This window comes from Phaenicophaeus curvirostris, chromosome 2, assembly GCF_032191515.1.
Source record: "Phaenicophaeus curvirostris isolate KB17595 chromosome 2, BPBGC_Pcur_1.0, whole genome shotgun sequence".
Lineage (NCBI taxonomy): Eukaryota > Metazoa > Chordata > Aves > Cuculiformes > Cuculidae > Phaenicophaeus > Phaenicophaeus curvirostris.
In genome coordinates, this window is record NC_091393.1 from 55,024,295 (window position 1) to 55,052,131 (window position 27,837).

The following is a 27,837-nucleotide window of genomic DNA, read 5'->3' on the forward strand; positions in this document are numbered from 1 at the left end:
TGAAGGAACCAACAGCTGAACCTTCTATTACCTTCTGGGTAAATCTGTAACGGACAGGAATAAAATGCAAGAGTTGCACGCATCTGTTGGGAGGAAGATTTTTCTGCATAGCCCAGCTCCATATTCCCCGTTTCTCCCTGTCAGCCTTTTTATTTCTCTGTGTGCTGCACCATGTACTTGTCCTGCTTCAGTTGTATTTATAGCCCCTGTCCCTAGTCCAAGTCTCATTCCCTAAGTACTTTTAAATTCCACTCAATCTCCAGTTCAGTCTTCTTCTAGAATTTCTCCTTCAGCTTTGCTTTTCTGGTCCACCCCAAACTCTTCCAGGTCTATATACAATATATATGTTCTCCTACCAGAGCACTTTCTCTTTTCTTCATCCATGTTCTGGGTACCAGGGATTCAAAATTCTATCCCACCAGACCCAGCATATTTCTTCACTGCCCCCATTCTATTCTCCACCTTTACTTACTCCTCGTCTCATCTTTCCATCCTGCAAGCTTAGTTTTTTACTGCATTTTACTGGTGTGACTTTTGCTAAAATGTTTAGAAATAACACAGATGAAGCAGAAGAATAATAAAAACAGAAGAGGGACCATTTTTCACATGACTAGTGTAGTACCCAAACTGATGAGAGATGGGCTGCACAGACAAAATATAAGGGGGGTATAAAATGACCAGGTTGCTAGTCTAAACAGGCTTTTATCAGCAGTACAAATTTGGCCAGGTACTGGTAGCCTTCCCATGCAATCAATACTGAGATTAATGTTTCATTAATAACAGAGATGAAGGGACAAACCACAGCCCTAGTCAATTAATGAATGGTACCAAACGAAGGGGTGATATGCACGGAGTGGTCAGTATGCTGCAAAGCTACTAAGTCGACCAGGAGTCAGCAGTGTGCCCTGGCATCCAAACCCATCCTGGGCTGTACTGATGTAAACAGACAGGAGACTGAGAGCAAAGCTTGTTCCCCTCTCCTTGACATTTGCAAAACTGCTTCCAGTTTGGGGCTTACAAGATGAAAACTGTCTTTGACAAACTGGAGCAAGTCTAGTGGATGGACTTTCAGATGTGGAGGGGGCTGGAACAAATGACATATAAGGAGACACTGAGAGAACTGAATTTGTTTAGACTTCAGAAGAAAAAGCTAAGGCAGGATTTTATTGTTGTCTTCAACCATATAATGGGAGACTTTAAAGGAGATGGACCCAGACTCTCCTTGGAGGCACGCAGTGGAAGGACAAGAAACATCTGACACAATTTTTGAGCAAAGAATACCATCATTGTACATTAGGAAAAGGTTTTTCACAGTGAAAGTGATTCAGCATTGTGACAGATTATCCTGTGTGGATTTGGACTCTCCATTCCTCGATATCTATAAAACTCATCTGCATAAGGCCCTGAGCAGCCTTATCCAATCTTGAAATTAGCCCTGCTTTGAGTGGGATGTTGACCAGATAATCTCCAGAGACCCCTTCAGACTGACACTATTCTGTAATTCTCATGTTTCAGTAACTTGCCACAATAATAACTGCAGAGAAAGTCCCAATCAAAAGCCATGCAGCTGTGCAATGAAACAACCTCACAGTTTTTTTCAGAGAAGGATACTTTTACAATCTAGTCACTATACAATCACTAAGAAGTGATGGAGATGCATGAGACATTAAATTTCATATAATTTACCTATCAAAGGCAAACAAATTCCTGCTGTGAACAGTGAGATGATTCAGGAGTTTGTTTCCCGGGGAAAATAAAAAAAAAACAAACCCGATTTGACAGCATCCCCACATTACCAAATATCAGAGCTGTATCTATAACAAAATGGTGCCTAGGCTGTCCAATGAAAACATTATGCAGTTTTTGCATGAAAACAAAAAAATTTTGTTTTCCCTTCATGATACTTAGAAAGTTGAGCCCATTATTGTCAAAATGTTAAAAAAATCTACCTGACAATCATCTAGCACTGAAAATGTAAGCCAAAGCTGGACAAAATAAATAACCAAAAAAGAGAGGAACATAGGCAGACTTAAAACCAAGCAATGTTACTAGAATAGTCTGTAAATAAAGTGGAGCTTTGCTTCATGTTGTTTAAAAGTTTCTCTGCAGAGTCAGATTTATTTCCACTTTCTTTGGGGTTTTTTTATTGCTTGGATCAAGAAGAAATAGTAATAGTAATTTAACTTATCTGTGTTTAACCCGCTTTAGCAGTGTTTTACTCCTTAAGCTGCAATATGCCTGGCAGACATGCCTAATATCTGCCTCTTACAATTGTCCTGGTTCTAATAATGTTGCCACTAAAACTTTCAGCTCTGTCATTTTATATTGATTTATGTCTCACCACCTTTCTCCATGAACCTAATTAAAATGCTCTCAGATTTTTAATATTCTGTTGGACCACCATTTCCATGATTGGCATGCTTTATCTCTTACTGATACCTTGTAGATGAAAATTAGGATTATATTTCTCACGGCATGGCAAAACAATGCTATAAATACTTTTCAACCTATATGTTCTATATAATTCAAACCATTCAAAACTATTGCAAGGTAATAAATATACTACAGTGGCTTGTATGTTGGCAACATACAGATTTCACCTTGCTTGTGTTTATCAGTTTGGCTGAAGGAGCAGTATCGTTTTACTGCAGAATGGAAGCAGACAGACAAAGCTGCTCTATGACATATTAGCCCCCTAAAGATATCTAGATCTAGCACACACTCTCAATAATACTACTTCTTGCCACCACTACAGTTTCCTGGATACAAGGATTCTGTGATCATAGAATCACCAGGTTGGAAAAGACCCACCAGATCATTGAGTCCAACCATTCCTATCAAACACTAAACCATGCCCCTCAGCACCTTGTCCACCTGTCCCTTAAACACCTCCAGGGATGGTGACTCAACCACCTCCCTGGGCAGCCTGTTCCAGCGCCCAATGACCCTTTCCGTGAAAAATTTTTTCCTAATGTGCAGCCTAAACCTCCCCTAACGGATAATGTAATATGAAACAAAGATCTTCCTATCAAGTTCATGTTGTAACTAATAACCAAAGCAGGGAACACTTATTTGAATTAGTTTTCTTCAGACACCTGCTGATACAAGGTACCAAATAATAACTAGACACACGTTGATCAAGATAGCTCAGCAAAAGAAATTTTTTTAAGAGTATTTACTTGTTTCATAAATTGAAAACACAGATAACAAGGTATTATGTGACATTTTATTTATGCCAAAGCTGAGATTTTAGAGCACTTGTTTCAATAGCAAAATTAAATGATGATTTTTAGAGTTAGCGCCTTCTAAGCTTCCATTTGTTTACAGATTGACTTGAAGAGGGATAAAAATTAAGCTTCTAAAAGCTGGAACATTTTTAATGGAGGTATGAATTAATAGATCTTGTCTCACAAGCTGCAATTACTATTAAAGTGAAAAAATAAAAGAAAGGAAAGTAGAAAGAAAGCAGTGCATAATATATATTCCAGTTCTAACAGGGTTATATGTAAAAAATACAGCTGTGGCAGTCTGAAAATCATATCAGATTGGTCCCTGTCTTGTGATTTAGAATCTGGGTCCTGAACCGTATGCCACATATTCTTCTGCAGCTGCTGCATTCTGCACAAGCATCTTCCCAGCCATTTTTATTTAGCATGAGCTGAGACTTTTCCTGTATTGCAGTAAATACCCCTTCCACTTTCTTCTCAGCTTTGATGCCCCCTTTGTAGCAGCCTAAAAAGTTTTCTGTCATCATGTCTTTAGCAGCACAAATCAATACAGAAGTAGGCTGCAGCGATCAAAGCAGTGTTTCTGTATAATAGCAAGTAATAAAATAAGGAGGGAAGATTGTAAGTGGGAAACAAATTGGATATTTGCACTGCAGATTGATTAGACATTGAAAAAATCTTCAAAGGAGATATACAGCTTTCCCCTAGAAACTCAGTTAAAAGCAGTTTTATTTGGACATGGTGATCAAGATGGAAAGATACACTGCTTTCTTACGTAGCTTATGAATGGGAAGTGAAACGCATGGGCATTAAATGCAGCCCCGTGCTGCTTAGATGCTCAACAGTGTGTGGTCTTTGAAGGGAGAAGAGTAGTTGAAGAAGTGGTTTAGGTATGTTACTCTACATAGATGCTGCTGCCTGGGTCCTGGGAGGTAAGTTTTGACAGCTGGCAGTGTTGTGAGACAATAGCACTGAATGCAACATATTCCATCCCATGTTATCTAATTTGAGGTGGACTGTGCTCTTGAACAGTCATTGTAGGCTGAAGTTCCACCCACTGAACGTGAAGTAGTTGCATGCATGGCTGTGCACTGTTAGTCACCAGCTGCTTGTTATAGAAGTCTTCTTAGTTAATTCTGACCTTCAACATTTACTGTTATTTTTCACTTTTACTAATAGCTTCCATGCAGTGAGGAAAAGGGGAGCAATTTCTTTTATATAGGTGCTGGCTGCTGTGTCATTAGTTAAAACTGTCACTGCTATGGTTGGAAGAGTGCTGCAATTTTTATGTACATCTATCAAACAGGATTTATGTTTAGGACAATCATATTTAAGGTCCATGTTTTCCTAGGACCATATTTCCTTTTTCTAGTAAAGGGTTAAAATAAAATGCCCAGATCATTCCCAAACCCAGTACTGTTATCAATACCTTGTTTAAGGAAGAAGATAATCCTGTAGATTTATGATCTTCTTGTCTCTAACAGGGATCACTGTAAGTATGTGGTAGCTTAAATCTGGCATAGTATCTCACATCTCCATCTGCTTGCACCAGAAGAAATATCTTGACTGAGATGATGTAAGAAACCTCCCAACAACTGGAACATGAGCTTGGCAGAAAAGCAGAAATCACTTGCCTTGCCCAAAGTCACATTGATCAGGGTTCCTAATGAGCTGTGGTAAGTTATGACCTTTTGCAGTTCGCTGGAAAGGCCATCCAAATACATAGGGATAACACACAACCTCAGATGTGACTTCTCTCTGTAGAACAGCATTCACAAACAGACCCCCTAATGAATGCAATGAAAGCAATATTTTAAATTAGAATGTTGAAGGGCAGCATCACCACTGTAATCTCGGTTCTGATGCCTGAACAGATAACAGAAAACTCCCTGCAGACAGACCAGAGAGCTCATGATTACTTTTAGTGTTTCACTGTCAACAACATCAAATTACCAAAATTACAGATATCTCAATTTGTTAGAAGTGGATGCACTTCAGTTGAAGGACTCTTCTCCTCTGTGTTTGTTTGGAGATATGCCTTAGCTCTGGTCAGCTTTTCTTGTTGGTTTAATAAAAAATGCTGGCATTCGGTGTTCACTTTGCAATTGCTGAAGGAACTGGTGCCAGCAACTAATGTTTTCCCTATCAGAGCAGATATGGCCAGCAGTGTTTGTCTCACTTGCCTCAGAGCGAGTGATCAAGGCCAATGACACAGAGCTGATTTCCCATCTTCCTCTCAAGGAACATACTGCAGTGTCTATCTGAAGGGAAATTACAAATCGTGACCACTTTGACTCCTTATAAACGGTATATGTATGGGTGGGATAGATTTCATATTAATTTGAACAACACTTGGTTTCCATCCTCATTCAGTAGATATCTGTACCAGAGAGAATCCCTTCAGCCATCTTTTATAGCATAGAAAGACAAATTTGCAATTTTAGAGCCTAATGCACTGCTCTGTTTTAACCAGGTATCTTAGAAATAGTCAGTGTGTGTGTGTGTTCACAGTGCTTCTTTGTCTCTGTCTCTCCATAGACTAAGAAAGGAGTAGATGTGAAGGCCTGATGCTGTTGTCAATGCCACATGCTATTAGAACTGTTCCAGGTGATGACCCTCACTGACACCCATCTCCTACTCCAAAAAGTTATAGCTACACAGTAGATCCTGTGTCATCTCTTTCAGATCCATCTGACTTTATGACCTTCTCAAATGGTCCCAGATGGCTAATGACTGGAAAACTGAATAGAGACGTGTCTACATTTAATCAGATAAACTCCATTCACACGGGCTGCTTGAACAGCCACATTTTTAGACAAAAGTATTAAATCCATGTGGAAAAGCTTGGTATCTGGAGCACTTCCTGGGTCCGTGGTTTATGCAAAGAAAATACATCTACTGAAGTGAGGAAAGTTTTCTTCAAGGAGAAAAAAAGCTTTGAAAAGGAAGGTCAGAGAGAGCAAGTGAGATCCACCTCCCTGCTTTGACAGAAAGGAGGATAATGAAGAAGTATAACAGCTCCTTTACCCCTTAGCACCACCTGCCTTTATTCAGGGGCACAAGGGGGCTAAGAACACGTTTCTCCACTATATATGGGCTGGTGACTTCATGGTGCAAGTGCACTTGCAGCAGGATTCACATCAGCCCATTCTCTAAGAAGAGCTCCAAAACCAGGGAAGTTGGTTTTTATAAATCCCTCATAACTGTAATGCATGAGTATCTCAGAACATTTAGCAGGTTTAACTACATAATTTACATGAGATAACATAACTCCATGTTCTCCTGTCTCTTTCATTATAGTCACCTATTGCTGTAAAATTGTCAGAGATATTACAAGCTCTGCACACAGGAACACTCCAAGTGTTCAAGAAATTACCTGAACACTCAAACTATTCAAGAGAGAATCTCAAAACAGATAGATGCGTTAGAGAAAAAAGTAAACAAACCAAAACAAAACACTACATTACTCAGTCCTCCTTCACGTTATGGAATACCTCATAGTACATCAAAAAAAAAAAAAAGGAAAAAAGAAAAAATATGTATTTGTATTTGAATTTTGCATTTATTTTAACATTCTTTTAATTTTAAACTCAACATGAACAGCTAGAAAGATTCATAATGAATCAAGTAAGGTAAAAAAAAAAATGCATTAAGTAACTGTTTTCCAGACTGGTGGATTTATGAATTACAGCAGAAGAGAGACTGATCTGCATTTATAGTCTTTCTCAGTTTTAGTAGGCACTGAAAATCAAAGCTGTGACCACACTGATTGGAAAGGCTTAAAATGTTTCAGTGTCAATTTCAGTATGATAATTGGGACTAAAGCTAAATACGTTCTTTATTATATTAGCCTAAACCCAGAGCCTGAGGTAGTAGAAGATACTCCCAAGATAGGTACTAAAAATAAGGAAGCAATGATTTTCTTCATCTGATATTTCTGTTTGTATGCTGATTTACCCTGCCTCAGTCGCTCACTCCGAACTGACAGACAACTCTATTGTCAGGTAGCTGGTAAATGCAATCCAATTTTACATGAGTTTGGGCCAAATTAGAAAGCAGCACTAAGCACAGGCTACAATACAGGCATGACTTTACTTTAGATCTGAGAAGCACAAACACAGTAGGATGACACTGGAGTATCAGACACTGGCAGAACAAAAAGGATTCATCTTTGCTGTTACTTACAGGAATTTACTGAAGTAAATTAGCTACTGAAAGTTTTCTTGGTTTTCCCCTGGATGAAAAACAAACTGCAAAAAGCACAAGGAAATAACCAGAAATGCCCAGAATTCAAATTTAATAATTAAGAACAAAACAAATCTTTCAGTTAGTTTACCCTCATATCCACGAGTACAAGATTTCCTGTGGCAATAAACTCCTAGTCATCATTTAATAAAAAAATCTACCTTAAAAGTGATCAAGAAAATAAAATGTTACATTTGAAGAGAACTAAAAACATAACTAGCACTATATGAGAAAATAAAATATGTTACATTTGAAGAGAATTAAAAACAGAACTAGCGCTATGCTTTCTCCTTTTCTTACTGGAAGATACTGACACTGTAAGATAAGAGAAAGGTATTTTAGTTTGGCTCCCTATAAAAACAGCCACAAGGTCAGACATAAAAGGGGCCAAGTTAGAGACAGCACAATTTGAATTAATTAAGCCTCTTCTCTGATTCTGATGTCTCATGCTTTAGAAGAGGAGGTTGGTATACTTTTTGTGTACTTTACAAAGTCACTATTCTCTATGCAGTATGTTCCTCAGCTAGATATAGAAGTCTGTCATTATGCTGCAGTAAGAAACAAAGCCTTTTGGAAAAGAAAACTCAGTTTTAGAGAAAAACATGTAACTTCAGAATCAATTCACATGTAGCTATATATGTGGCTATTGTCAGCACGATTTTGAATATTTATTAATAAAATCAAATTAAATTAGACATTTTCCTTATCACATATGGTAAGTTTTTGCTTTTGTGGCTGATGATATTTGACATTTTATCTGGATATTAATAGAATATAATTTCAGCTTCAACCTATAAAGTTTATTTATTGTCCTAGCCACTTGTATCACACAATGCATAATTTGCATTTCAAATCCATAGCATGATAGTGTGATAAAATGAAAATATTTCAATCTTACAAGCAAAATAGCACAATTCAGTTATACAGGAAGGTAAATAAGAACTGCAGGGGAGTCTTTCTGGGTCTTAGGTTACATTACTTATTATAGCATCAGGCAGCCATATCGTAAACTGATCGTGATTAATTTTAAATTTTGTTAGGTCTCTTGGTTTGAGAATTTTTTCCTTTATCAGTCCTACTGGTAGGTTGTTCCAGAAATTCAATCATCTTAGTAGTTAGACACCTTCTAATCTCCAGCATCAATTTATTCATTGCCAGACTACACTGCCCAATTATGTCTTTTCTCCCATAATTCAGCTGAAGTTGATGAGATTATCCAAATGAATAAATTAAATTGGAAATTAATGCACTGCAATTTTTTTAAAGATTTTTTTCTCAAACCTCATGATTACATATTTAACTATTTTCCAGAAACTGAGCACATTTTCAAATTATTTTCACAGACTATTGGTAATTGGATTTGTGCCAAAGCACAATAATAAAGACCTGATATGTAATGTTGTGATGATTATAACTTTGTAAATACAATCTTACAAAACTGATAAGAAAAAGAAGCAATGCTTTTACCAATTTCATTCCAACAGTACTGTGCCTGCTAACAAAAGATAATCACAGCAAGCACTTTGACACACGTTACTTATTATTGCTTTAAGATGCACTTTACAGAATTATGACTGGAAGGGGCTATTAAATCATTTTTATAACACCGTACGCAAATAAACCCCCTGTATATCCAAAACCATAAATTCATCTAATTGATGCCCTATCAATTACATATGGCTAAAGCACATCTCCAAGGCAGACACACTTCCTTGATCAGAAATGTCAGGAAATGAAGAATCCAGCACTGGCCTTACATGTTTGCTCCAGTAGCTAAATTGAAAAATTATATATTGATTTTATTTGGAAGTGTTGAACCTCACTTCACTGTTTAAAAATTAAAGGACATTATTTCCATAGTTCAGCTTCTACTTTCAGGTTAATCTTTGTTTTACTCCTCCTGAGGTAAAATACTCTGATTATAGTACATTTTTGACTGTGTATTTCAACTTCGGAAACATATTAGTCCACTGTTCACATATCTAAGGTCGCTTATACACTTTGCACCATAGGTTTGCACTGGACATTTATTTAAAAAAAAACCAAACCAAAAAAACAAACAACTTCAGCGCAAGAGGCAGTTTCACTCTTAAGGCACTTCTAATCCCTCAAGATCTTTAGGCTCTGACATATATTCATACTCCCTAGTGGTATTTTATTTGGTTGCACTAAAACACATTTTGTTTGAACTAATTCAGTTAACAGGTCACTGTATTGGGCAGTTTGACATAACCATTATCCCTCATTTCATCAGTCTTTATTCCATCTGCCCCCCAAAATCATTTGCAAAAAGTGCAATCACATCATCTATTTTTTTGGAAATGATTCTGCTATCAGAGTCTTACGCAGGCTGAGTTAGACTGTCTTTAAGAACATATGTTGCTCTTTCCACCAACATATTATATTGTGCAAATAAGTCTGGCAAGATCTGGCCCTTGAGAGGGAAAAAATAACTTGCTTTTATTTTTTCAGAGTCATTCCATTTCTAGTAAACTCACCTGTATCTTCCAAATTAACAGATACAGAGTTTAGGAAAAAAATACATCTAAGTATTCAGATTGATACGCTGCAGCCCAGTATAATAAGCTGATGCAAAACTATGCTATTAACACTGCACAAACATTAGCAGTGTGAATATTAGTATGTATTACTGTATTTTTTTTGGAAGCCAGAGTTTTATCAGTTTCTACCACTTTCTTCAGAAATTACATAAAAGTTTTCATAATTGGCAATAAATATTTAAACCAAAGGAAATTATTTCCCACAACCCCCTTCAGAGATGCCTTTATCCTTCTGTTCCAGACCAAAAAAAAACACCCCAAAACAAAATATCCTTTCTATTCTGGGATAAAAACACAAAAAAACCAAAAAATTCTTATCTTTTGAAATGTAGCATGCCAGATTTATAATTACTATATGTGAGCTTACAATGAAAAATGCTGGTTAATACGTACACAGCTTGTAGGATAGCTCATGAAGGTGATTCTGACTAAAATACTGTCACTGAGTCAGCCCTAACAGTTTGATTAGGAGGGATATTGTGCATCTGAACTACTTCCTATATAAGCCACTTCTCGCACTACAAAGGAAGCCAGAGGAGAAAAACACTCTTACTACCAGTTAAGAGCTGAACAACCAACCACTCGCATCTGAAATGTGTGATGGTGGAATTCTTTTTTGAATGCTTCAGACAGTAATTTTAATGTAATAGGGCAGGGAGGTCATTTGCCATTCTTTAATCAACCATGATGTCACATTTTCCCAGGAAACACTTATTGTCTGATTTGTTTCTCACTTGTGTACAGTTTTGAAAATTTACAGTTTACAGTCACAATGAGCTGTGAGTTAGTTTTGGTTTATTCTACAGGTTTTTTCATGGTCTAGATATTGTGGATAATTCAATTAAATCCTGTGGTCCTTTACACACACAAAAAACAAGGCAAACAGATTTTCACATTCTAATTTTGTCAGTTCAGCTGCCTTAAGAAGAAAGAAAAAAATATATGTATTGTTTACCTGTAGAAGGCTGGAGGAGCAGCTTCCCTCATGCCAAAGTTGCCCTGTTCATTTTCAAGGTAATAGGGTACCTGTTGGCTGTGATGATGGATGAAGGGCGATAGCTGAGGCGCCGTTTGCAAGAACACCACTGGGCTCGGTGGGACATTGTTCAGTGAGTGAAATCCTGCCAGACTGCTGGACCCAAAAGACTCAGAAGTAGGGGCATAAGTGAGAGTAGTAGAGCTGTACACTGGAGCTGTAGTACCAAAATCATACGTGGCCCCTTCTGGGTAGTTAAAAACTCCTGTCTTGTTGCTCTCCACATACATGTCGCTGAGCGATCTTTCCAGGGGAATCTTCAGCTGAGGTCTGCTCAGTGTCTCCAGTTCAGTGCCTTGAATCTGGTGCAGCAGGGTAACTCCAGAGGTTTTGGTGTGAAGGGTCATGGTCAGTGCTAATGGCAGTGACCAAGGAACATATCTGCTTTTACTGTCAACAGCGAGATCGGCAGCTGGCAGTCCACCTAAAAAAAATATCAGAACCTATTCTGAGGCTCAGCAGAAATCATAATAAAGCAGCACTACACAGGTACGCCTCTAATCTCAGCAAGGAGGAGGATACAAACAAATGCAGAGTGAGCACTGGAAATGCACATTCTCTCCCTCCCTCCCTCCCTCTCCCTCTTTCTAACTTTTAGGAACTCCTCATCTGCGCTAATATGCAGTACAAGGTGCTGGCTGTGAGCCAAGAACTCTTGCCTTGTGCCGACATTGGTTTAAACATCATTTCAGAAACAATTAGTTTTGGAGTTATACCAAATAATTGTCCCACTAAATGTTACTACATTCTTACTAGTCATTTAATTTTTTACTTCAGGGTAACAAGCATTCGGCAGTGACTAACGGGAAAGAACACTGAAAACCAACCAGGAAGAGTAGTCCAGTGGTCAGGCAGATTACTGCCTTTAATTTCCTTAGCAGGCTCCAATCTATCTGTGCTTATCTCTCCTCCTGTTTGATTCATTTTTATGTTTGCTAGAAATATGTAAAGTATACATTGTAATGACCCTGGGTAGGACTATGCTGTAACTGAGATAGGGCAAAGCAGAATGTGTGCGTGTGTAAAAAAAATGAGGAAAAGCTTTGGATTAGCCTAGAAAATTTTACCTGCTTCTTTTAAGGCTGTAAAATGATGAAACAAAGCATCGTTCAGGCTTTGCCACAGGAAGATCCTAAAAGTTAGGAAAAAACCATTTGGTTCCACGACACATAAAATACAGGAAATTCTCTTTCCTAGTCCCGTGAACAAAAGCTCAGTAAACTTGAATTTTTAAATAAAAATCAATTAATCTAAAATAAATAGATAATGAAATGGGATTTGCTTTAAAATAAATGCTTCTTGAAGTTATATTTAGGAAAAGAAAAAGGGAAGAGATAGAACATAATGAAAAGGTGTGGTATGCATTCTTCATCTTGCAATCTTGTTCTATTTAATTTTAACTTTGTACAAACCAGTTATCCTGAATCAGCTAAATTAAAACCTCCAGACACTGTCTCAAGCCCTCTAGCTCTGTTGCTGTGGTCTGTGGTTCAGTGAGTGAAAAGAAATAGGTTAATGCCAACTCTAAATGCATTAATATATGGACTGCAATTAGTATGCTTTGAATACTAGCAAAATCTGCATTGTACATAAACAACTCCACAGCTATTCAGCTCAGCATTAAAAAACCTAAGAAATTAAAAAACTGAATATGAAGGCCACTAATAGCATCAAAAAAAGTTTACTAAAAATGGTTTTATTTCAGTAATAATACCGTGGGTTTAGAACTTCTACTAAAATAGCTGAAGTTATTTATATTTGCAGGATTATTCCGAAGCAATACATATTTGTACCTCTGCAGGTACGCACCTAAGAGAGCAGCACACACATAGATATGTACTTGATAGATTTCCTCACCCACCAGCCACCCTCCCTACCCTGTTCAAATTTCAGACTGTAGACTTTGATCAAAGAGATAAGCTTGTTTAAATAACACTGGACTATACGTGTTCCCACTTAAAAAAATAATAATCAGACAATCATACCCAGCAGTTCAGAAAGTCTTCGAAGAGTTATTCTGAAAATATGCCAGACAGTATGAGAGGAAAAAAAGGACAGTGTGTGCATGTTTGCGTAGAGTGGGAGAACATGCATCTGCAGAGACTCAGAGAAGAGAAAGCAAGCATAGCTCTCAGCAGCCAGTCTGCTGGGCTACACAGACTGAAATGAATGGCAGTTAAGAGTTTAAGGTCAGTCACTCTTACAGATTTCTTTTAGTGCTTCTGGAATACATAGAAAAAGCATTATCTCATATTAAACTATATAATTTGAGAATTAATGTGAATCTGCCTGCCACAAGAAGTACTTGCTTCTGCAAGGTGCTACAAAATGGACTTTAAATTTGTATTTAAAGCATTATCCAATGTGTACACTGTTTTAATATTACTATATTGACATGCAATAAAATGCTTCAGCATGATAGTTGAGTAGAAGATGAACGATACAAGTGTGCACACAGAGAGGTGGCTTCTGAATTAGTCTTGCGCAACCTCGGCGTTCCCTAAATGCAGTTTTTAAAAGCCTCATTAATTATTTTGGGAGGGTTTCTTTTCAGGGAGACAAGTATTTCAGATTTCCACCATATGCAAGCAGCATTACAATACAACTTAAAGAAAAGCACCGTAACTTCCACTCCACACCATTTAAACTTGGGACCCTCTGAGGTTTCCAAAAGCCAGTGTGGAAAGTTACAGTTCTGTTCCCTAAAAGGGCACAATAACAGACAGCAGCAGTATCCCCGCAGCACACAGCCTGGTACACATCTTGGATGTGAGTGCCACCAAGGTCTTAGGGACTGGCTGGGAATGCCTGTAAGAGCATCTTGTAATGTTTGACTCAGTTATCCTGTGCAAGAATAGCAAAGGCGAGGCAGGGAGTTTAGTCAAGCGCAACACCAGGAAGAAGCTGATTTTTTCCTTTGTGTACACTACATCGAATCAATTTTTGATTCTGCATTCTATATGTGGGATTTCTAGATTAAAAAGAAAAAGCTGTGAAATTGAGCAGATTATCAGAGAGAGGTATTTTTCTCCTCCTGCATGATGATGACTACCCTGCTTGCTCCAAATTAACACATAGCAAATTTCCTCTACTTTAGAGATTTTAGATCTGTCTGCTTGTGGTCTCACCTTCCACAAAAACAAGATTTATGTTTTTAAAACATGGTCTTTGTACTTAAAGGCCAGGAATTACTCCACCACTCAATTTAATCACTCTGATCTATTAGATGTCAGATTTTACCCCTTATGACCACAATATAGAGCTTTGTAGAGGATGTAGCAATAGCACTGGCCACTTTTTACCTCTGGATATAAAGTTTATACAAAAAAAACCACCAAACCTTCATTTCACTAAGCCCCATTTCATGTATGCCTTTAAAAATATGCATATCATACGCAGGATGTCTTGCTTCATTCACTGTGTATTTTTAAAACAGTCAAATGTAGTAATGAAATAGGGAAAAAGAAATTAATTGGCTGCAACATCTTCATTTCCAGTGCTAAGCAGATGTGTTAAAATAATATTTAGTCAATAAGAAATCTATCTTTTCATATTTAGGAATTTCTCCATGAATGTGTATTCAACTGCAACCAAGCTGCCCTTTGTATTTCTCTCATCTTAATAATGGCCTTATATTGTTTTGGATTTACCAAACACATGCTACAGGAGAAAGTTGTCTATCCCCATCTTCCACATACACCCTTAAAAAAAACAGGGAAAGTGGTTCTACAAAGTCTGAAGACCTGCTAAATTTATATCGGGTACAGACTGGTCTTTTGCTGCATTTATGAAGTTTGGGAATATACAAATAAAATTAATGCTGGTTCTCATCCATCTAGAATCGTGGCTATGTGATAAATTACACTAAAAAAATGCCAAATGTAGTAACTTTAAAACTAAATCACATTTCTGTGGCCCTGTGGATAAATTAACATCAACAAGAGTGATCAGATTAAACTAGCAGAGTCATGCATAATGCGCTTTGGCTCAGATGGACGACCAGACCACCCTTACCAGCTGCAAACAAGAGTAATGAACCAAATTCAGAATTCTTTCCATAGCAGACAACATGGACGCATTTTCATGTTAAAACTGGAACGCAGCTTAGAAAAACAGAAAAAAAAAATGAGAGAGAGAGAGAGAGAAGTAATCTCCTTCCATTGTTTGCAAACAATGTGGCACTGGAATAATGGACTCAAAACCAGAAAAAGGAAAAGGACAGGTAGTAAAAATTATACAAAGTACTACTCTACTTTGCCTAGATAATCAAAAGAAGGTTTGAGGATTTCCAGTACCATCAGCAATTTTCTATTAACTAATTCCTAAAAGCCAGCAATGGAATGGTAACAAGTTCATTTTATAGAGAGAAAAAAAAATAAAAAAAAAAAAAGGAGCAAGAAACAGCCTGAACAGACTCTTGATTCTGGACAAGATAAAATAGCAGTTTGAGGGGAAAAGAGATGAAAGTAAAAACACTACACAAAGACTATTCAAATTACAGCAATCTTTAAAGACACCAAATCTCTCAGTCCTGTAGTGGGCTTTTTTCAGCACTAGCCTCAGTATTTATTCCAACAAAAAAAATGGTAAACTTAGAACATATACTATAAATTTTCCAGAAACCTGCTGACAGTAAGAGACCATAAACTTTGTCGTTTTTGTTCCACAGCTATAAAGATAGAAGCTTTTTTTAGCTGCTGCAATTAAAGAAGAATCTATTGCACATAAGAGGAGGAACATTATGTTTTTCCAAGATTCCACAGTAACATTACAGAGAAACTACGTTGTGTGTAGTTCAGTAAGGAAACTCCTCAAGACAGACAGCTGGAGAACAGCACCATCTACCCCACTGCTTTATAAATCTTCTCTAGAAAAAAAAATTAAAGATCTTGATAGCACTAGGCAAAGCAAGAGGTACGGTTAAAAAATTCTTAGGCTCTTAGAAGAGAAGAGTGCTTCACCTTGTTATTAGGAGTTTTTAACATTTAAAGTTTTATAAGTTGATATCAAGATGCATACCTTTTTTTTTCCCCCTCCACTCTCAAATAACTTATCAAAACTAGCCACTAAAAAGCTGGACCAAAGATATTTTATTTGAAATTTATGTTTTAGTCTGGGGAGGGTCTGCTTTCACATAACAAATGAAAGTAGAGAATTTGAGAACATTTACTTAAAACTGTTCTTATTCCACACATAGAACTGTAGAACAAAATTATTCAATACATATGTTTCTTAATTTACAACATTTAAGTGTACCTTCAGTTTTACCTATACTTTGTGTGAAAAGATCTATTACAGGCTTCAAAATTATCTGTGCAACCAAGAGAAAAAATAGGCTGACATGTCAGCATCACTTTTTGGTAACGTGTTCTGATGCTTTAAATTTTAAGACTTTGTTAACAGCTATTTATGATACTATCAAATTTTAGCCTCTCAGGTGGAAATTTTACATGTCAGTGATGAGCTCAGAGAAAATAATTTGGAACTGTCTGAGCCAACTGGAGAGAATTTTTTTGCTTTTCACTCCTTAAAGTTTTCTACAAACCTTTTTTTGAAACAAGAAACCCTTTTTGCTGTAGCAAATGAGGGGTTTCAAGCAGTAAATTTGAATCTGGCAAGGAGATGAAATTGTGTGTCACAAAACCTCCTTTTGTTATTTTTCTTAAACTCCATCCACAAGTGGCCAGTTTTTCAAGACTTGAAAAACTGCAAGTTTTTAAGAGTTAAGATTTCTAACAGCTCTTTCCTGACTGAGCCTACTCTCTTAGATGCTAGACCTGAGCAGACTGGGCGCAAAACTTGCCAAAGGAGGGAATGGCATGTTTCTATGCAGACTAATAGATAAAGTTTTCCCCTTTCACTACTCTTCTGGGGCAGAGTAAGAGTCTGGTCTTAAATGCAGATTATTGTGTCAGTTATAATACCGAATTTCAGACCCCAGATGTAGAGAATGAATTTCCTGAGGCTACAATGGGGCACCATCTGCCTTTTCAATTTGGCATTAGAAAAGAACATGCAGAAACATGCCCTGTCCTAAAGGAGTAGAAGACATGTTGTAATATAACTAGATTGGACATTCCTTCAGCTTTTTTGTATCTAAGAAAGATGGGAGAGGATAAGAGTAATTAATTATGCCCAACTCATACCGAATAAATTACTTACTACATACATAAAATGGGCCAAAATACCTGAGTACTCTGGACAAACTCAAAAGATATTAGCAAATACTAATGTTTAATAGAGTTAGCAGATGTTTTCACACAGGCAGAAAAACAGAAGAAAAAAGATACATCTCTGCTTTCCTACACAAAATGTCACCCACTTGTCATCAAAGACGTCCACTGGTAGAAAAGCAACAGTACCATGATTTAAAATTAAGAAAAAGTCCTTGCTTAATCACAAACAAAACATCTTAACAGACCATTTCTCACAGATCTAGCTACATCTGAAAACAAGAATGAACTCTAAAGTGCAAAACTAGAGCCTAGGATCCAATGTCCACATTCATTTATTGTGGTCATTTCAAAGACAAAGTGAATGAAGCGACTGAACATCATGAGTCACTATTCTGAAAACGGCTAGCAAGAAAACTTTGGAAGTCTTCAGAAGACATCTTTGTATCTATTGAGACTATTAAGAGTAAGGCATCTTCTAAATGATCAAATATTACCATGTCTGGGCTCCCAGAAATAGTTAGAAATTAGTCACATGCTTAATCCCATTTAGATGGTGATAGTAACAAAACTGAGTTTTGTTTATGAGATTCAAGGCATGAAAGCTGAACACATTTCAGCATTGGCCCACCGTGTAAGACAACTATTGTACAACTTATTTCTAGTTGCTGGAGAATAACTTGAGGAAACAAGTATTGAAACAACTCCTTAAATCTAGGAGTAGGATATGCTGGAAGAGAGATGTAGGAATGGTAGAGGGAGAAATTTGTATCTGAATGAACTCTTAGGAAAGACTGCTTGTAAAAGCCCAACAGCATAAGCTTTGCACAAGAACTCATAATTTAGGCATGGCTTAAACGCGTACCTTAACTGGAAAACAATATGAAGAAGCCTCTCAGATACTATTATAAATTCGTAACTCTGATATCTGTATTCCACATTTGTAAATTCTTTATTTAGACTAACCTTAAAGTACCCTGGGGTGATTTCAGGCTAGCTGGCACACACCACAATACAACATCCCTATAGAAGAGTAAATTCTTAAACTGGCAAGTACTATTAGCATAACACAGTTCTTCAGATCACTTAAGATAGTTTGTACCTCCATTGAACTACACAGACCAATTTGAATATCTTCTAGATACCAGGATTAGTCAAAAAAATCACCTTTTTGATGTGGAAGAATGGCAGAGCACGTGGAACGCACATGAACATTTTAATTTCTCCTGCCTTTGCCCTTTCACCAGGGACTTCCATTGTTTCAGCAGGTGTGCCTCATGGATGTCAGTTCCATTTGCTAATCAGTCATATTTCATAATTAATTGGCCTCACTCACAGTATCATTTCTCAAGGCTTATTTTCTGGCCAAATGCTTGACTCTGTACTGAGCAACAAGAGCCCTTCAGACTTAAAGTTTAAACACGTGCATGCAAGTGCACCCATGGGCACACAAAATATGCATGATAACATTCTCCTCAGATAAACTCTTTCCACTCTCTTCTCTCAAATACTGCACTATGACTACTTTTTTTCACATCTCTTGCTGTAGTTTCAAGTAACACTGCAACTGATACCTAAACAAGGACCAGGTCTAGTTTTTTCAAAAGGCATATCTGCTGACAGATGAAGAACTGAAGAGAAACACAAATGCTCGGCCATTACATAATCTCCACACTTATAGAAGAGGCCTTAGATTAAGTTTATCAATGTGAGACTTCCTGTTACCCTCACTCCCTTTTGGATCTCCCTATATAAGAAGTGAGTCCAGAGACCCCAAGCCAGTCAGGATATACAAGGACAGCCTGAGGTAGCAGGGTCTGATCAAATTGTAGGAAAAATAATCTTGGGGAGATCTGCTATCTACAACTATCTGATTGGAGAATACAGAAAACACAAAACCAAACTCTTCTTAGAGATGCGCAGCAACAATATGAGAGACAACAAGATACAAGTCGGACTGTTGGAAATTCCAATTATATATGAAATATAATTTTTTACCAAGACAGTGGTCAAATACTGGAACAGCCTGTACAGAGATGTTGGGAACTCACTGTTCTTTGAGGATGAGTCTCAGCTCTGAGTTCAAGACTCAGCCAGACAAGTCCCTGAGCAACTTGATCTAAAAATACCTTCTTTGAGGAGGTATTTGGACTAGACAGCATTTTGACATCCCTTTCAATTTATTCTATGATTCTATGTATCAAATACACAGATGTGCAACAAAATAGTCAAACAGAAGATATGTATTACTTAGATGGTTGTCTATGTTCCCATTCTCCACAGATGCCCAATTTCAAGATCCCATTTTATGGTTTTAACCCTTCTCCTAATCTCTCTCGTGCATCAAGCAATGTGTCTTTTTTAATTGGTCTGCTATTTTCCCTAAATTATAAATGAATTAAGGAAGTTCCATAGGCAAATTCATCCTTCTCCTCAGTTCATCTCCTTACTGGCCTAGTTAATGCATTAGTCTTGGTTCCCTATCACAATACGAGTTAGGAAGGAAAAAAAAAATCCTCTGTTGACCTCACTGTACCTTTTCAGCATTTCTGTAAACTGCTCAGTCCTTAACCAAAATAACTTGTTTACCCATTCCCCTGTAATGGACCTGTGTTTGAACACCTACCAAGACAGAGGCGGTGAGTAGTCAGCCATCTTTTGCGGCTTCCACAAAAGAAAAGCAGGTGCTTATTTTAATGCTCGGTCTCAAGTACCATGCCGTGGCTCCAATTCCCTCTGTTCCTATTTTTCCGTTCATACATATGATGCAAGGACACGTACAGTAAAGTGACCAGAGTGTCCAAGTGCTTAGAAGTTAGAGCCTATCTCCAAATCAGAATACATTGTAGAATTAGTCTTTCAGCATGATCTAGTTTCTTCATTGTATTTCTCTCCAGTAATGGTATTCAAATAAGCTACATTTGTTTAAACACCTCACACATTTACAGTTCCTTTCCAGAATCTGATGCTCTAATTAAAAGGTCCTTGAGGTGAGACTAATCCCATCACCTTAAGAAATCATTGTGACCATGAGGCCACCATAACTGCTCACTCAAAAGGCTTGGACAAAGTCTAGGTGCTTCACCACCCCATACTTCTAGCAGAAGTCCTTTATTTCCTGGGCATTTCCAGAGAATTTGATTTGCTTCAGTTATTCTACTAATCATTGTCAATCTTCTCTGCTATTGCAAACATAGCTACATGTACCTGTGAATAATCTGCAGCAGCACAAGACCCCATGTATACTTCACCCTCTCTCTATCCAATTAGAAATTATCACAGAGTTGTTGGACTGTTACCAGTGCCACACAAGAAAGATGTGTCAATTTACCTTTGGGCCTATTTCTACAAACCTCAAGTCCAAAAGGAGAAGTCCGTAAGAAGTATTCAGATGTTGAACTAATCAGTCAGTGCTGCTATACATTTTTCTGTATAATCTCCTCAATGTCAAGAATTGCCTTGTTAATGTTACCACCAGTCCAATAACAACTATAGCCACATCCGAGTCGTTCATTGCTGCCACTAGTCATCAATCTGGCATATACTCTAGAAAAGCACAGTCAGACAAAAAAAATGTTCCCTTAAGATGTTCATGTCCAGCAGGGAGGGTACTGGCTGTAGTCATCCTGTGCAGATTCCAAGTGAAACAGCAATTTACTTATTCTAGATAAAAGAAGTGTGTTAAGTATAGAGAAAGATGCTGTAAGTTAATAATTAATTAGACCTTTATAACTAGGAGTTTTGTCTTCTGTTCTGATGCGCTTTTTAAAATTCTCGGTCGCTAGTTAACAAATTATTTCTTAATTCTAGCAAAAAAATCAGCCCTTCTAGAAGAGAAGTCTCAGTAAGAAGTTCCCTCAGAAGATATGATTCCACTTAAGTAGCAGAAATGTACCATTTATATTAAAAGATGCATTTTGGAGCTAATTAGTAGCTTCTTCCATGACAGCTAAAGTGAAGACATGCAGGACAAGGCATATCTTGAAATGGATCCTTATAAAACATTCGCTGATACTTTTACATTTTTTATTCGCAAAAAAGTGATAGGGATTGTATTAAGTATATATTCCTAAATAAGGCTGTGCTGTATCTCCTGTGATAATATGAACCAGTCACTGCCTTCTGTAGAACAGATCATGGTGAGTTAAGTTAAAAACTACTTTAAGTGCTTTGCTGGATCAGGGCCTAAGTCTCTGATCCTCATACACACATCATCTCCAACCATCAGAGAAGTCCAAAATTAACATCCAAGGAGGTTATATCTCTTTCTTTGGGAATAACTTGCAAGCTTTCCAAAATTCTGTTTCTGTGATGTAACATATACTCATAACTCCAGAGAAGTCAAATTTTAAAACTGACTTAACAAGCCTACAAGCATGGCCAATAGAACCTGAACCACAAAGCAATGTGAAATGGTCAGTTCTGTAGTGACTGTTATTTGTACTCAGGAGCACGTAAGATCACCATCAGACATTAGGTTCTTGCTGTGCTAAGTACAAAGTATACTTAGAACAAAGAATGTTTACTTAATGGCCCATATTTAAATACCCAGGATTATACTAGTGACTGAAAGCAGCACCCTTAAAGAGTTTCACCATTTCTTCACAAAATTCACATAGACCTGATAATGTATCTCCTGCTTCCATTATGATGTTGCATTGCTGAATAAAACTGAAGTCTGTTTTCTAAACTCTAAATATAAAATCTTTTGATCAAGCTATCAAATAATACAAATGCAAATGCAAGAAAATTATACAGAACTGGAGAATTAGCACTAATAAAAGTTGTTGAAAAAAACAGGGAATTACAAAATAGGCAGTTGCAAAGGGCAGTCACAAACTAGCCATGACATGACTGAAGCATCAATATATATATCCCCATACCTGGAGGTGTTTAAGGCCAGGTTGGATGGGGCCTTGGGTAACCTGATCCAGGGGGACGTCCCTGCCCATGGCAGGGGGGTTGGAACTAGATGATCTTTAAGGTCCCTTCCAACCTTAACTATTCTATGATTCAGTGTTACAACTGCCGGAGACCTCAGTTCTTGCCAGAACAATCATGAGCAACAACAAAATCATACAACTTCAGTTGTCTAACCAGCATAAACACAACTGTCTCGAAAGAAAAAACCCAAAAAACTAGGCTTCCCATTTGTGCAAGCTTTCAAAGTCACTTCTATGCTTCTGTAGAAAGACGAAAATGCATTGTCATCTGTCAAGCGGAACAAATAGGACCATAGTGATTCAGTAACAGTTGCACTCTCTTGGCAGATATTAGCTTGTTTAAGGCAGGGAAGATCAAACGAAGTAACTGGATGCCAACATAAAAAAAAACACTGGGGGAGGTCAAAGTTATTTATTATTTCAGCATTCCCTTATCTTTATTTGTTCTTCTACCATTTTCATTGTTTTGTGCAACAAGATGGAGGTCTTCCTGAAGCAGGGCAGCCAATAGTTTAATCCAATGGCTCTTTTGCAATACAGGCTCCCCTATAAGTTCAGAATCTCATCACAGCGATAGAGTTTCTATTCCTAAGGGTGTGTGAAATGCACAGTTCCACATACTTATTTAGCACCATAGTCTACAAGCCACAGAAATTATCATCTATTGGTAACATTGAATTTTAAAAACAGAAAGAATGAATAGCAATCGTTGATACTAGGTATGTCTAGTAGTAGAATACCGATATTTTATTTGAGTTGAAATGATAGGAAAACCAGAGTTAAGTGTCAGATTTTCACTTGAAGAAATATCATAGATTAGTTTGGATTGGAAGGGACCCTTAGAGGTCATCTAGTCAATCGCCCATGCATCTTTAAGTAGATCAAGTTGCTCAGAGCCCCATCCAACATGACCTTGGATGCTTGCAGGAATGGGGCATTGACCACGTGTCTGGGTAACCTGTTCCAGTGTTCCACTATCCTCATTGTCAATAATTTCTTCCTTATATCTAGTCTAAATCTATTCTATTTTAGTATAAAACTGTTACTCCTTGTCCTGTCGCAACAGGCCCTGCTAAAAAGTTTGTCCCCCATCTTTCTCATAAGCTCCCTTTAAATAATGAAAGGCTGCAATAAGGTCTGCACAGAGCATTCTCTTCTCCAGGCTGAACAGCCTCAGATCTCTCAACCTATTGTCATAGGACAGGTGTTCCACCCCTCCGATCACATTTCTGGTCCTCCTTTGGGCCTGCTCCAACCACTGAAAGCATCTTCCTCGCAGAAGTACTACCTTTAGTAATATACAGGTAGATTATACTCCAGGCCACTTCTATTGTAGTGAAAATGACACACCTGGAGACTCACTGAAATTGTACTATTAACAGTTGCAATATTCCTGGGATAAGTTTTGCATGTGCCAAACAGCACTGCTCCAAACTATTCCTGAGACTGTTTGGGATATTTAAAAATTACAGGACCGTTCCTATTCATTTGCATCCTTAAGCTTGATCCAAAAGATTGATTTGCAAACTGCTTGTTAGGTGCCAAAGTTGAAGAGCAATGCTGACTGTTAAAGCCTAAGCATTCCTCATTCCCAGCAGCTTTATCCTAACTTGAGCACATACAGTGAGTGTCTAGGCACTTCTGGCCTGAAATGGTCAAGGGAGCATTTGCAAGGCCCAGAGGAAACACATCCCTGTTTTCAGTGTTCAGGAAAATCAACTTCCTGAAAGCCAGCCTAGAAAGTCAGTCTTTTGTGCTTGCCAGGCTTTTAAAAAGAATAGTTCTGCAGCACAGCTCAAGTGATCTAGCTGTGAACTGTTGACTAAAGTGGTGGTAGCCCTCCTTCTGCCTTTGCATTCCTGACTCTTTCCATGCTTCCAGTCTGGAGACTGACATTAGCAAAAAGCTTTTGTTGTTTTCTGAAACTTAAGTACCATGCTGTTGCAGCTATTGAGCCAGCTCAGGAGAAGGTGCAGGAGCTCATGTCCAGGCTGAAAAAGGGAAACCACATTGTTCAGCAGCAGCTAGCCTTAAATTAATTTAAAAGTGCACTCAGAGCGAACAAGCCAAAGCAGGAAGCTTGCACGCTGGCCAAGGGACATTTGCCCACCACACATTCACATTGGTCATAATGAAACTGAATCAAATACACCATGGATTATATATACCTCTTACATAGCTTGTTTGTTTTCTATCTTTTGTATAACACTATGTAAATAAAACAAAATTATTTGTTAAGGACAAAAAACTGGATGTTTGCAAAAGAAAAAAGATCTCAGTGCTTAAGATCAAGAAGTATTTTCTTCTCACAACTTTGTATAAGGATTTTCAGTTGTTTTTTTTTTCTATCCAAAAAAATAGCAACAATTTAAACTACTTTTAAAAAGAACTCCTAAATGTTTGTAGTTTGCCAATATTGACAAAGAACAATATACGTAATTACTACTAAAATTATTTGACTAAATTCCACAGTGACAATGATTCACTAGTTTAACTAGATTATCAATATCAACTAGAAACTTGATTTTTAAAAGTGAAATAAAATATACTCGTAATTTTAATAACTAAAAATTACAGGATGAGTGACAGAAAGACCAAATATTGTTCATCCATAATATTAAGGTCAGTATGTTACACAATTTTTCTTCAGCATTAAAGGTATTTTCATATGGGACTTAAAAGATTACTGGAGGAAAAACACTATGACTGACAGAATAATGCTTTGCTTTAATGTAGCAGCAACTCCTGTATGACTATGTTTCTGGTTTTCAGAGAAAGACTATACATGAATAAAACAAATTAAAAGATTGTTCGTTACCATACTGTCATTAAAAGCCTGCACCTACTATTAAAGATGAAAAAAGACTTGTCCTTACTTTCCTCCTCCATGTGGTCACTGCTCATTAACCAAAAGAGCTCCAAAGCACTTTTTCAGAGACTGACCCATGGAATGTCTGTGATTTTGAAATATATTTACCGAGATAAAGATTTTAGGGCAAATACCTGGAATTTACTTGAACAAGTGTTTTATGGTTATACCCAAAATCAGTTTTATTAGTTTCAGAATGGAAGCTTGAGTTAAATTCATTCACATTATGTAATTTGACAATGCTGAAGGATGTTACAGCAGTTTCAAGTCAACTGTAGACACTCTGTGCTCAGAGTCTGAAATACTTGTCAGGTTATATTTTGAGTGATAAACAAAAAATGGTTGCTTATCAGCCCATAATATATGTTGAACAATGATCACTTGTAAAGTTATCTCCAACTTCACTATGTGGAACCACGTTCCAGAAACTTCCATCATATAATTTTACCAATGGAAGTTCTTGTTTCATGACTTCAGACACAGGTTATTTACCCAGGCAGTTCAACCCACTCTTACCTGTGTAGTATTCTTAAGTTGCAGTTCATTGTTCATGATCAAATAACATGAAATGTACTTTTTAATGAAAAATTAAAAATCTACATCTGCTCTGTGACAAAACTTAAATGTGTGCTGAATGCAGATGCCTACTGTTTATCTGAGATGTCCAAACTGCATAAAACTGCCCCTGATAAAACTGAATGGACTTTATCTAAACTTAAGGAGTAACTGAAAAATTTGCATAATGAGCACTACTGTGTCCTCACTTAAATAAATGGATATATAAACCCTTCAAAATGAAAAGCATTATCCACAAATTAATTTCAACAATGCTATGTTAAAATAATATGCCTTCGTTAATGAAAGAAGAAAAAAAAAATGACCACTACTAGGTAATATTACTCTAACCTATTCCCGCTTTGAAGTGTTGATTCTGAGGAAATACAGGAGCAAATGTTGCTACAGAGCCTCACTGACAGAATTAGCAGCTGATATTGTGACAGGAATCTCTCACAGATTGCTTATGTTCTATGAATCTAAGCAAAAAAAATAACCAAACAAAAAACCAAAATACTAACATAAAAGGTATTGTAGCAGCAATGCCTGAACTCCACCAAAGCTGAATGATTTTTATGTTAAGTGCTCAGTTCTTCTGCTTTGAAGGAATAAATTGTCACATATTTTAGTCTCCCATATATTGTCAGTAATAGATAGGGATGTGTTATAACACCCCTATCCGAGAAAGTTTCACTTTTTGCTCTTGTGGATGGAAGTTTGTGAAGGAAAACAGAATAATCTTACCATCTTAAACACATTCTAGATAAATTTGCTCATTTTACAGAGCAGTAACAAAATACATTCACTTGCACTCCTAGTTCTCTTCCTTTAATACATATAGCAACTTTGAAATCATATTTGGCAAAAATAAAACAGGCTTTCTATCAAAAGGCATCCTATTTCAAGAAAAGATTTAGAGGCAAGACCTACCTGAATCTGTAGTACTTTATGCATCTCTGTCTGAACATGTTAAAAATCATCAAGATGGAGTTGAACGTTTATAAAAATTTCTAGCTAAAAATGTTGTAATAAATAAAACAGGGCCTTAAGCTCAGAAAGCACTCTACAAAAATCCTGAAAATGGCCAAAGCCCCTAACATACTATTTTTTCCAGATTTCCTTAAAACCTCCCAAACATGCCAATCTTGCAACAGTGCTTGCAAGACAATGCATCTTGCCTACACAGGGCAGATACGAGGACATGAAATCAAAGCAGTTGAGCCATTTACTTCATATTTCAGGTAAGTTCCTTAATAGCATCATATAAACAGCTTCCTTTCTCCTAACCTGAAGTAGCTCCATTAACACATCCTTCCTGATTGAAACTATAGCACAATCAGGTTGAAGTGTGAAGTATTTTCTCAAGTTTCATAGGATCGTGTTGCATAAAGCTCAGGAAGAAGCAATCAGAAGAGAACATTGTGAACAATACCAGTGTGAAATTCTAGATACTATAATCTCACCTCAAGGAGATGGAAGAACACCGAGGGTCACAGAAACCAACCTCCAAAACAGGCAGAAATTGAAAGAACATTAATTTTGGTCAAAACTGAGGCCTGATCACCTCCCAGAAGTTGAAGGCTTGTGAACACTAGCAAAGTTATCTCTTCAAAGGAGTAGAAAAATGCCTGCCTGCAGCTAAATTGCTAGTAATTCCTGCCAGTGCATCATCATGTTTGCTTTGAAGAACCTTTGAATTCCATGTGAATTCCTTTTTAAATTCTAGCTACATACTCAAATCTCACTCCATTTACAGCCTGTCACTAGGTATTTATTTATTATGCCAACAGAAAAATTAATCAATTGAATAACCTGGATTTTAAAGGAAACCACAAGAAGGTAGTATTTTTAGATGTAAACAGAGTCACAAAATAACACAAAACAACTTTTTGTTGTTACATGTAACACAATGAGAACACTTTGAAAAGGTTAAAATTATGTTCAATAGTCTTAAATTTCCTTATCTAAGTGTTTACAAAGTCTTATTTTTATTTTCTTCAAAATTCTGGATCAGCTTATAACCCAAAAGATATAAATCTGAATCCACAAAGTTGGGGTTTTTTAACAAAAGTACCTTCTATTCATGAGGATTATGAAGAAAAAAGTGAGCAGAGGCAGCCTGCATGGATGGCTCCATCCACATTGTTTAGAGGAATAGTAAGCCAATCTGTACTACCATTGGTTTACTTACTTGCAAACATTCCTGCAAAACTTCAGAATTGTATCCT

At 37.1% G+C, this 27,837-nt stretch overlaps 2 protein-coding genes across 4 annotated transcripts in view; both read right to left on the reverse strand.

The window, feature by feature from the left end:
* ARMT1 (acidic residue methyltransferase 1) overlaps positions 1–27,837 on the reverse strand; it is a 347,283-nt gene that overhangs the window by 184,740 nt on the left and 134,706 nt on the right. The window lies entirely within an intron of this gene.
* The window catches only part of ESR1 (estrogen receptor 1), a 168,429-nt gene that overhangs the window by 103,458 nt on the left and 37,134 nt on the right, over positions 1–27,837 (reverse strand). For all 3 annotated transcript variants that reach the window (XM_069852103.1, XM_069852102.1, XM_069852101.1), the window contains exon 2: positions 10,989–11,493. In XM_069852103.1, coding sequence (XP_069708204.1) covers positions 10,989–11,493 — 505 coding nt within the window. The remainder of the gene's footprint in view (positions 1–10,988; positions 11,494–27,837) is intronic.